The following is a 12,237-nucleotide window of genomic DNA, read 5'->3' as shown; positions in this document are numbered from 1 at the left end:
TCATTTATTTCATCTCTAGCTTTATGAGAGTATTTTAGAGCACAAAATATATAGAGGAGCTTTTGTTCGACATAGTAATATTGTCATTCAGAAAAAAGGCTTTCACAACGTGTAACATTTTCTTAAATTATAATATTTTGTATTTCGTGGTCCATCCTTCCAGGGGATTTCGTTATTTTCCCCCTGAAAAATAGGTCAGTGTCAGCGGGTTGGGTGTCCATGACATGGACACAGTCTTTGCATCACCGTTCTGGAAGTGTCCATTGATTAAGTTACTGCATGGAGGCAACCGCATCTGTGCAAATGCTGGGGAACAAGCTGTGCCCTGGCTTAGTAATTAGAGACGAGCAGAAAGGAGCGGGAGTGCGAGAGAGCGAAGGAAAGATTACCCCTCACTGTGCATCGGGTCTGATTTCTGTGTGTCAATTTTTTTTACCCACAGATAGCATCGTACATTTACTTAAGTGAGCTGATTACGGCTCTCGCTTTCACTCATCTCCAAACTACCTTTTATTAGTCTCCCTCCCTCAGCGCCAGTCTTTCTCCCTGGCAGCCTGTCGTATATTTTCTCTCAGCTCTTGGTAATTCCACACTATCTCCCTTCATTTTATTCTTTGAAGTTTTTTTTGTTTTGTTTTTTCTCACCCACCATAATCTATTTGTCTAACTTGGACAGAGGGCAGCGGAAGGAAGTGGTGGAGGAGAGACGTGTGTCAGAGTCGAGAGAGAGCACCCGCTCCAGCTGGAGTCAATATTTGCTTTAGGAATCTCAATAACAGGCCTCCAGTCATCTGCATCTCTGATAATGGACAGCCATATGGCTCTGTTGACCCATGCTGTGTGGAAGGTTCTCTTTCTCTCTCCTCGTCCTCCCTTGTCTTTCATTTCTCGGCCTCTTTCTACCTTTTTACCGTTTCTTTTCATTAAGTCCTTCGTTCTACTTTATTTTGTCTTCCACTTATCATCTATTTGGGCACATTTTGTTCTTTTACAAACATGCTTTTTCTGTGTCTGTCATCCATAAAAGCCTGGATATGACCCACCACACAAAGCTGTGACCCAAGTTACCATGGCAGCAGGGACTGGCATTCCCACTCTTTGTCCAATACTGTTTCCAGCAAGTGACAGAAAACAGTGATGTTGCATGTCTGGGTATGACTGGAACACCGACATAGAGGGAAGTGTTTGTACATGCTTGAAGTGGTGCTGCTCTGCTTCTCTTAAATGGAGATCCTGGCCCTGTCTTTCCACTCCCCTTTTCCTCCTTAAGGTAGGAAATATGAGCTTTTATTTTGAAGGGATTTCTTGGTGTTCTGTCCAGACAAACGTCCAAATATTGTGAGTTTGTGTTGAATAATGCTTTTCATGTTTTTGCCGTTTAAAAGACATGGACTGTAAAATGACTATATTACACTTATTATTTGGGTCAGAGGGTGTGTGGAACAGAACATCGCAGCCATTTACGAGTATACAAACCCAATCCTTATCTTCCTGTGGTACCCTATACTTTGTCAGTCTGCCCTCTGTCCAGCTCTGTCTGTCCCTGTGAGCAGCTTGGCCATCGTACCCTCTGGTGCCTCCCGGCTCAGGTGCCCGTCACCCCCGCTTTTCCACGGTTCTCTCAAAGCCATTGGTCATGGCTGTTGGCCCCTGCTGTGGCGGCATGTGCCCACAGCAGGCCCCCTGCCCAGTCACTGTCTCGTCCTATCTATCTAACCCAGACCAGAGCCTCTCGGCCCAGTCCAGCCTATCTCGGCTCAGCCTGGTTCAGCCTTGGCTTCAGCGACAGCCCACTGCTATTCCACCCTGGCAGTTGTAATGAGATGAGGGGGAGGGGGCCTCTGTGTTGAGTGACTAGAGTTGTTTGCGTGTGTGTGTGTGTGTGTGTGTGTGTGTGTGTGTGTGCACGAGTGTGCGAGAGAGAGAGAGAGAGAGAGAGAGAGAGAGAGAGAGAGAGAGAGAGAGAATGCATGTTTGTCAAGCAATTTGTTAGGTGTCGTCTATCAAAGAAACATGGTCACAACAGACAGCCGTGAGAATAATCAGACTCATTGTCAAACATGCACACACACTATTAAATGTGAAACGTGCCATCAGACAGCCCTTTGTCACTCCAATGCCTCCTGCACCATATTTCATCCAGCACTTGCCTCCATTACACAACAGACTTACCGCGATACATCTATGATAATGATATGATAATGGCCATCGGAACGTTTTCCACCCTCATCCGGCAGCCATTTTGCAAGCCCACTTATTTATTTATTTATTAATTTGAGCTTTTCCACATTTCAAATCCGGCCATCCATCAGTCCTGCATGCTGGCTGCCCAGGCTCCAGTCACTGCTTGTCACTCTGAATTTCAAATGGCTCCAATTTTCCCCCTGATGGCACGGAGAAGTGGCAGGCAGCACATCGGGGAGGGTGGTCCTAGACATGCTGCCTGCAGCAGGGTTCTATTAGAGGGACGAGAGGGGGTGGGAGAGGAGAGGTTTGGAGCATCATGCCAGTAGTGATGTATTCTTTCTTTCTTTTTGTATGATTATTTTGGAGACTGCTTTCTTATTTGGGGCTGTGTGGCATGGCTGATTGGTCCATCTCTGCTTCTGGCTATGGTGCTGATGTTGGAGCTGCCCTGCGTCTCGCTCTCCCACTACATGTATATGCAGCACAGCACAGAAAAAAAAATGAGTGATTTGCAACTGTGACTATGAACTGACATGTTTTGATGACATTCTGAAATGAGATTATTTTGTGAGTTTTAGGTTTAAATGACAAACGAGGCAAATAATTACTCCACCTTGCTGCCTTCATCTTCTCCAACAGGCCATTGTGTTTTGTTCCTTAACGAGCGCTAACCAGCTATGAGGAGCGGGCGCTCTACCTGGAGGCCATTGTTCAGAACCACAGAGAGGTCATGACTTTTGAAGACTTTGCCTCACAGGTCTTCTCTCCGTCTCCTGGCTATCCAATGAGTGGGACAGGTGAGAACTGAACCACACTGCACCTACGTCCTCCTTCATGTTCTTTCCACTCCATGTCCTTTTGCTTTTCTCATTCCGTCTCTCCATCCCAATGTTGCTTCATCCCCCTTTCTTCATTTTCCCCTCCTCCGGGCCTCCTTGCCTCTTCTCCTGTGTTTGTCTCTCCTCCTCCTCCACAACGCACCTGTTTGCCCCTGTCCCCTCCTCCACCCCCCTCATTCTCTCCACTCTCCTTCCACGCCTACGCCCGCTGATGAATATCAAACGACGGGATCGGCTCTTCACGCCGTCCGACTGACTTCAAACACTCCGCTTTCTCCGCTTCCTCAAGCCCCACTCACCCTACTTTGTTCATCTCTTCTTGTTTCAAAACTGCATCTTTCCGTGCAATTACTTTCCTATGAATATAAGCAGCCTTGTTAAATAGCAGCCGTAGAGTGCACGTTTGTGTGTGTGTTTGTGTGTGCGCGCGTCTTCATGAGCTCATTCACCAACACTTAGGGGATCCGACCGTCAAACAGCAGCTCGCGGATGTCAGCACAGCACCCTTATCAGTCCATGATGAATACAATGGAAAACGTGTCTTATCGTGTTCTTCCTTCTTGTACCAGCTCTGATCGATCTGCAACAGCACTGAAATCAATACGGGATTGCACTTTTCCACTCTATTGGATCACGACACACATTGTGTTTTGACAAGGAAAGTGCTGCACAATACCACACCATAGATGTCTTGTCATTTTCAAATCTGTCATTGCTGATATGCTTTAAGGGTGGGTGAATATATATGTACTATGTCCTTCCTGTATGCTGGCATGTGAGAATTATATGTCTGAATGTGCTAGTGTGTGAAGGACTTCAGATTCTCAGACGGCAGGTGTGATATTCAGGCTGTTGCGGGCAGGCAAGAGGTAGTCGGCCACATTACCATACTGTTTGCCCAAATAAATCTCCTCAGACCGACCTCTTGTCGCCGCCTCTCATACCCAGCACCAAGCCAGCTGAAAGGGAAGGACTGAGAGGAAGAAAATACAGATGCAGAGGAATATAGTGGAGAGGGAGAGCAAGAAGCACTAGCTGCCGTAGACTATTTCAGCTATGGGTTCCTTTGTGGCTGGGAAGAGATGGGTTAGAGAGGTTAGCCAGGCTTGAGAATAATATTTCACAGCATGGGACATATACACTGTGTCTAATGTGAGAGGCCATAACATAATGAAGTCTGTACGGCAGTTGAGTCACCCTCGCTGCTGCGGAAACTTGTTCTGAACAGCAATTTGTATTTCTCCGGAATCTACGTGTGTAAATGAATTACAAGATGTGTGTGTGTGTGTGTGTGTGTGTGTGCGTGTGTGCCTGTGCGTGCGTGTGTGTGTCCATTCATATTGTATCCAGGACTCACTTGCACTCACTTGAATCTGTGATTTACTGTGAAATATGTGTAAATTTAAAGAAACAATATTTTACAGAAAAATCAAAAATTTAAGCCTAATGTATTAATGAGAAAACACACACACCAGGTGCGACTACTGGGGGATATAAGATAACCAGCAAAATTCCCATTTGCCTAATCTAGAACCAGTGAATGTGATTTTTGCTTTAAAAAATTAAATTCATTCATTTGTCAAAAATTGTTGCAGATCAACTTTCCATCAATCAATTAGTTGTTTAATTGACTTTAACAGTTGCTCCTAGCCTCCACAGTTGTGTGTGTTTTCATGTATTCTTCTCAACCGTATCATTAAACTAAAGGCTGCTCTTTAGCGTCTCAAAACCAAAGGCATGTATTTAATGCTTTAGGCCACATGAATAATGCATCCAAGTATCCTTTATCGCTGTAGTTAATCATCCTGATCTTTTGTGTCCCATCAAGCATATAGCTTCAATGTGTCATTGATGGCTGGCCGACGCTGCTCCTCATTCTCACCCTTCTGAAATGTGCTTTACTGCCCTCCTGTGTGTGTGTGTGTGTGTGTGTGTGTGTGTGTGTGTGTGTCTGTGTGTGTGTGTGTGTGTGTGTGTGTGTGTGTGCGCGCGGGTTTGCCCATCCGTCTGTCTGTCTGTACGTCCTGCTCTGGCTCCCATTGCTGCCACTAACATGTCATCCATGCTCCACGACAGCGTGCAGGCGTTGGCCGGGGATGGTTTGGGACATGGAGTACCCCTGGGCCAAACTGGACTGTAAGACTCTGCCTGCTTCCTCCACACTAGGCATGACGCCCAGCCACAGCCCACCAGCATCCATCCATTCATTTAGGTCACTTTGAACCCCGCCATCATCAAATAACCGGGGGGTGCTGCGCTTGATTTAGCCCTTTTGTAAAAGAAAAGTAGGGCTCAAGTTCCAAGTCCAGATTCTGCATGCTAATTGCTAAATGACGCGCTCCCTCAGTGTTTCACCGCTTCCCCGTGAAAGGCATTTAACCCTCCGCCCTCTCCGGTCATCTCTGTACATTTTTGGGCTTTTCAGCATCCTCCACAGCGTCGTCCACCATGATCCTGAATGCAACCTCACTTTGACCCTGTAACTTCACACCGGCGTCACGGCTTCCTGCATGAGCCGGTCCATCTGTCATACAGACAGTGCTCTGCCCTCGTTGTGATACACCTGCATTGCTTTGCTCACTTTTTATTGTCTTGTTTTTATGTCGTGTGTTTTCATCCTCTAAACTTTTTCTAAATGAATAGAAAGCAATACTTGTTTTTTCCCCCCCTCATGGACAAAACAAGTTAAAATGTCCCACGACCCTCTGAGGAGCCTGGCATCTTTAACTCTCTCATCCTAACCTCACCCGAACCTCTAAAAGTAACACTGGTGATGTGTTTTGTCTGTTGTTGCCATGAGAACTGCCCACCATTCATGCAAAATTACCCTTATTTTGAAATGTGTGAATTGGACAGATTAATCAGACAAAAAAAAAAGGTGTCTTAAAGGTGTCTTCAGGAAAAGAAAAAAAAAATTTGCACTTCATGATTAAGTCATCACCCAAATCAGTGAACCTTGTCTGACTTTTAAACCCTCCAGTGACGACTAACCTCGACGGCACACAAGCTGTCTGAAGGTCCCGCTCGTCCGGCCATTCAGACAGCGTTGTGTTGTGTTGTGTTCCGCTGCAGTGTGGTATAGTGTGTGTCCGCTGCTCTCACTCACATGATGCTCTACTCTTGTTTTTTCCCTTTGTAGATTAAAAATATCTTAAAGGTCCAAATACTGTATATGGCGAAGGTAAGCCCCGAGTCAGCCCGGAAGCTTGTTTCCGTCCAGCGGCCTACCCCGTCGCTCCATCACTCATCCTGGCTGTTCTTCCTCCCCCACCCCTCCTTCTTTTCATTCAGCACTAACCAAGCTTTACTTACTGAGTGCTCTGACAAAGCGAAGGGGACAGAGAAATCAGGCTGTTTATTCGGGGGGTGTCCTACTGTTTAGGCCAGGCTGGTAATTGAAAGTGATGCACGGTGGGGACAATTAGCACCTGACTAAGTAGCAGCATGAACAATACGGCTACACTTCTGGCCCTCGCTTCTGCATGTGGCGCGCCTTTATCTCTTCCCCCAGCAAACACTTTTCTCTTTTCTTTCTTTCTTTCTTTTTTTCTTCTTCCCCCTCCACCCCCCTCATTTCCTCCTGTTGGAGTGTGCCTGTTTGCCCGGGGCAGACTCTGAGACTAACACCTGCCGCACTGGAAGATGTCTTTGTCATCTAAAGCCTTGTTTGAACTGCTGCGGAGGGGACCAATGGGATAGCGGGGCCATTTAAAGACCCTCTTTGTTTTCCCTCTCGCTCGGTCTCTCCCCTCTTCTCTCCATTTGAAATGAACCTCACCGTATGGCAGACTGGGCTGAGTAAAGAGCGGAAATGCTGGGTTCTTACGACGATAATAATGATACATTAGCTCCTCTGGATCTGGGCTGTTTTTCCACTCAGTAACTTACTATGAAAATGAATTCTTACCTAAGGCCATACAGTGAGGAACGACGTTTAGAAGCTGATGTAACCACAGTCATTAAGTGCCTCGGTGGGAGTGATGACTGTTTAGTGCATGTTTTAATGGCTGCTAAACGAAAAGGGAAGTCTGTTGAGTGGGTGGATAACTGTACCACACCACTGTCTGTGTATATTAGCTGTAATAGGTGGTTTCCTTCATCCTGTCTATCATATGTCTTTACAGCACATCCAGACAAAGTTTAGTTTATAAAACAAAGTATTTACTGTAGGAATGAGTTGAGGAATACGGGAATGCAGGATTTGTTCTGTCCATCGGGCCAGCCCACATTTTTAGCCAAGCCCCCAACCCTTTTTTAGATTAATATGCAGATTTGAGAATTCATGTTGGGACACCCCCCCCTCACCTCCCTCCCGGCCCTTCACAATACCCACACCCAATGTTTCATCCATAGCCCAGCCCTCCTCTTCCAACGAGCAGCCCTGGATGCTGCCGGTGTCCACTGTGCTGCTGAGTGTCTGTTACTCCAGCCATCTGCCATTCCTTTTAGCCGCTGCAACTTGAGATGCCTCCGAAAAAATGGCAGGAAATAAAAGGATAGGAAAGAAAATAGGCAACCAGATGCCATCTCAACAAAGCAGAAAAGTTGTTTAAACTCGGAGCACGGGGGCCGAGGCGGGTGTGGGGGGGGCCCCTCAGTCTGGTTTGGTCAGGGGCACACTGAGGAAGCCAGGGCAGCGTTCACAATACTTGAATACACCAGCGTTCCATGCCCACCTCCCGGCTTATTCCAGCTCATCATCCCCTAATCATGGATGTGAAGTTTTTGAAAAAGGACAATACCTGACAATGGGCAGGCTCCACATGTTCACAACAAGAGCATAATGTGCAATTTTATTTTCATTCAAAGCATTCTGCTGTCACACTGCGAACTGAATAATTTTTTTTTTTTTTTTTTTGTGCGCATAGTTCCAAAGGTTACCGCTCATTTTGTTTAATACCATATAAGCATCTGGCAAAACTGTATTGGGAAGAAAGGCAGCTTCTCTTTAACAAGCTTTGCTTTTTCACAGCATGTGGAAGAGGCATGTCATTTCTGAAATATTTTTGATTTGCCTCCTCACGTCTATATTCTAATGACATAAGGGGCAGAACAAACATTGGAAGTGTGGTGAATGTTGGTGGAAATCCTATGAACTGGGTAATCTTGGTTGTGGGAGCAGCCACGTGCATGACAAAGCATGCTGGGATGAACAGCAATCACACAAAGCCCAATGAACCCCACCACCACGTCTAACCAGCGCTCTCTCTCTCTCTCTCTCTCTCTCCCTCTCTCCATCTCTCTCTCTCTCTCCCTCTCTCCATCTCTCCATCTCCATCATTGTCCTTTCAATCTACCAACTCCCTGCATCTCTCTCCCAGGCTCCTTCATCGGCAGCGCGAGCACAGAAGCCGGAAACAGCACCGCAACGACGGACTCTGTCGACCAGGTTTCTCCCACAATGCCCCGTGCCACAAAGAACCGAGTTTCCGGAAAACTCCGCCGGTCAGCCAGCGCTATAAGCAAATCCTCCAACTGAGCTCTTCAACCCACCCACCCCACCACCCCCAAGTGCAGCCTTTAATCTTTTCTCGAAGAACCTCAAACACCCAGCCGTGACTGCAAGAGTTGTTTCTTTTTTGGCGAGTTCTTTGTTTTATTTAGTGTCGTATAAAGATGTAACAGGAGCATATTGCAATTTTTAATTTAAGTGGCAATCATTGATACATCATTGATTGAATTGATTGATTGAATCATTGATTCGTTGATACATTTCCATTTGTTGTGGTGTTTAACTGCTCAATCGAGATGGACATGTGACTAAACTATTTATGTTGGCCGTGGTGGTCTCAGCTTAAAGAATCAGCAGCATAGGAAGACATAGGAGTCTTAAAGCAGCCTGTAATAGCGATGTCATTTTTATTCTCATGTTCGAGTGCATTCTCGATGCACTAGGGAAAGAAGTTCTTACTATAGTAAGGGAGCGGGAGCCTGCTTCACTTTGTTTCCATATCTCATCGGTCTCAACACTTAATGCGATAAAGCACTGAATGATACAGCTGTAAATGGCACTATGCTGAATCTGCACACGAGATTGGTATCCATTTGTAAATGAGTCTGCCTTTATACCTCTTCCTGCACCTGCCACAACCTCTCTGTGTCTAAGACGATGTCGTCGTCCTGCTCATTGGCACCAGTTTGGACTGTGTTGGTGGACCGTCTCCCTACACTGGAAAGGAGCAAACACTGATGCATGGGGAATATCTCCCCCAGAATGATCTGTACTCGCTGCACTACTACACAGACTTCCTGGGCACGGAGTCCCTATAGTACGAGCAGTCAGAGGCTTTCTTTTTTTATTGTTTTGAACCCGGACTGGACAATCAATGACGTCTTTCTAACTGGAGCTGAAAAGAAATTTGTTTTTGTTGTTCTTTTTATCACTCTAATTGTCCTTTTTTAAATGAATTCCGATGGATTGTGTCATGATTTGATTTATGCAACTCTGCTGAAATGAGAAAAGACTGCGTTTGTAATTGTTTTCTGATGTCGTTAACATAGGCTCATGTCCGGTAATTGAATAAGTTCCTCCTGTCTCTTTCCTCTGCGATCAGTTTCCCTGTCCTGTGAAGCTGAAGACATCGACATTCCAACGTTCCCCACCAACGTGTTTGCACTCACCGTCATTGATTTAACTATAGCATTGAATGTTTCTCTTTGTTCTTGGATTTAAATTGCATTGGTCTGTTGCTGGATGTATATAGAAGACTATCTGATGAATTATTTTTGCTGTTCTGTTGTATTATGTATTCTTGTGCTGTTTAGAGGAAAAATACCGCCAGAGCCTCAGGTGAATCTTACATCCATGCACTGGTGTCTGTGAGAGAGAGAGAGAGAGAGAGAGAGAGAGAGCTCTAGTTAGTTTCGGGAAGAGCTTCTCACAGTGCCTGTGTAATGTCTGTCCTGCAAGATGCTGTCCAACACCACCTTTCCTCCCCATAATCACATTTTAGTTCCTCCTCTTCGTAGTCTGAGACAAACCATGGACACCCTGCGTCACATCTCCCCGTTAGCAGCGTTAACTCAAAGTTGTTTTGTTCTGTCCCCTGTGTGTCTAAAGGTCAGTGTCTTGTGCTTCCCACAACAAAAACAACAGCAGATGGATTTTGAATTGCGGGGTTCTCTGTTTAGTCTTTATTACAGGTGGTGCGCTGCTCCATCTTTATCTGTGAATGGATCAAGTGGCACCAGCTCCTCCTCCTCCGCTTTTCCCATGATCCTCTCCCCATGTCGCCTCCTGAGGCCAGAGGAGGGGCGGATGTTCTGGGTTTAGGTGGCATGCCAGAGCTGAACTCTAGCAGCCCTCCTAGCAACGGCCAGGCCGACGCTCTCGCTTCTCCAGCCTGCCCGCTCGGGGTTGTCATGGTAGCCAGGTGTCCCCCCCCACACACACACTGTACTCTCACACCCTCTGAGGGCTCCACCCAAGCTGCAACACTATCCCCATCTGTTGCGCTGCTATGCCTTACTTTCCCCCCCATGCTCTCCTGTCATCTTTCTCTCTTCCTTCACATGTCGCCTCCTTTTGTTTGTTTATTCCCCGAGCAGAAGACGGGGAATCCAAACAGCAGGAGGACGGAGGGACACATTTTTATTTTGTGCTTTTGTTTTTTGAAGAATGTATGATATATATTTTCCCGGATCACATCTGTTTTTTTATTTCCCCCTAAAGCCACTTGAAGGAACCGCCCAGGATGCTGATCTTAAAGATTGTAGGTTATAAATGATGTGTGTTAAAAGGGGTCTGTGCTCCCCCTTTGGTGGCTTAGTCGCTGGAGATGTTAGTTTGGACCAAGATAAGGATTGTGTGTCTTAAATACGTGAAGATAATGAGCTCGTGTTAGGCCCTAGTATGTTCTTTTCTTTTCTTCTCGTTTCAGAAATACTTGTACATTGTGTCAAATTTGAGGGCTTGAGCGCCTTCTGAATATAAATATATTAATGCCTGTAATATAATCTTTGTATAAGAGAAAGAGGAAAAAAATCTTGAAGATTTCATCATTACTTGTCAACATATCAAACTGTTTTTAACGACCGAAGTCCTGCTATCTTTATTAGAAATGTGAAAATTTAAACATTTCATTAAATCAATTTGAAATTCTAAGTATCTTTGTCCTTTTTCCTTCTCAAAAACACATCAGCTAATTGTGTAACCTCAGATTTTGGTGTGCGTGCGTGCGCGCGCTCTCTGACATAATTGTGCTGTTACCATGGGCTTTCTGACCCTGGCCCAGCCACGCTAGCAGCAGCAGGGGTAACCTGACCCTCTTCCCATCTGTCTCCCCTGCTGCTCAGCCCTGCTTAGGGCAGGCCGGCATAATGGAACCTCACCGGGAGGTACAGGTGCAATGGTTGCAGCACCTACGGGTGCCCTGCCTCGCCAGGGTCACATAAAGACGCAAGACAAGCACTTGACTGTAATTGGAGCTCTAAAACTGTGACAGAGAGGGTGAGAAAGAAGCCTGTAATGTTGCCTCATTTTCACCCGGCTCAGCGCTGTTAGACCCCAGTCATTGACGATGAGGTGGTTTATAACACAACAGGCAGGGTCTGGGTGTCCCAGCCCCTCTGAGGCTGGCATTCTCTGTTAATACTACCCGATTGTATTATTCCATGTGTTTAATATTTCACACTGCTTCCCTGTAGTCACACTTCAAATATATCTCTGTCTTGATGTATTGTCACTGATGCCTTAAGGGGGAGTAACACTCATTTTTAAAAAAGTTTGTGTCTTTTTTTTTTAAGGCCTCGGACAGGTGTATGGTATTAATGAGCAGGAACAACTGTGGTGGCCAAAGAGAGAGAAACAGGAGATAAAGTCAGACTGTGGAAGGGGGATTTTTTTTGATAATGCTCTGAGGTGAACATGCTGCCGACAGCATTTGTCTGTAGGTCCGAAGTGACACAGTTGGAGGCTGCCTGCTAAATTACAACTAACTTAATGCTTTACAGGTTCTGGAGGTCAGATATGAAGCCAACCGAGCCCTCATGTGTCCTAAATCAGCACAAATCGAGCTGCATGAGTCTGCTGAAGCAGACAAATGTTTTACTGCTCCAGAGGTGAGTGTGATCCACCACCTCTTTGTCCTCCCGTCATGTCCTGACATGGTATTAAGGAGGGAATTTATGATTAGCCCCTAAGTGCTTCTCTGTGGCAGCAGCGAAACGGCGTCTATTGAGCCAGTGCAGCTATGATTGACTGCGCATCAGC

The 12,237-nt window shown here is 46.0% G+C and overlaps 1 protein-coding gene across 7 annotated transcripts in view; it reads left to right on the top strand.

Annotated features, from left to right (window-relative positions):
• The window catches only part of ralgapa2 (Ral GTPase activating protein catalytic subunit alpha 2), an 85,386-nt gene extending 74,256 nt beyond the window's left edge, over nt 1–11,130 (top strand). For 3 of the 7 annotated variants that reach the window (XM_031847145.1, XM_031847142.1, XM_031847147.1), the window contains 2 exons: nt 2,863–2,984; nt 8,348–11,130. In XM_031847145.1, the coding sequence (XP_031703005.1) occupies nt 2,863–2,984; nt 8,348–8,505 (280 nt within the window). In that variant the 3' untranslated portion in view covers nt 8,506–11,130. Of the gene's footprint in view, nt 1–2,862; nt 2,985–3,595; nt 8,317–8,347 lie in introns of those variants that run through there. The other 4 variants (XR_004212769.1, XM_031847146.1, XM_031847143.1 and 1 more) reach the window with 4 other exon arrangements.
• Nucleotides 11,131–12,237: the final 1,107 nt, after the last annotated feature.

This window comes from Anarrhichthys ocellatus, unplaced genomic scaffold, assembly GCF_004355925.1.
Source record: "Anarrhichthys ocellatus isolate YVR2014 unplaced genomic scaffold, GSC_Weel_1.0 scaffold7, whole genome shotgun sequence".
NCBI classification, from domain to species: domain Eukaryota; kingdom Metazoa; phylum Chordata; class Actinopteri; order Perciformes; family Anarhichadidae; genus Anarrhichthys; species Anarrhichthys ocellatus.
This window is presented reverse-complemented; position numbering and strand designations above follow the sequence as displayed.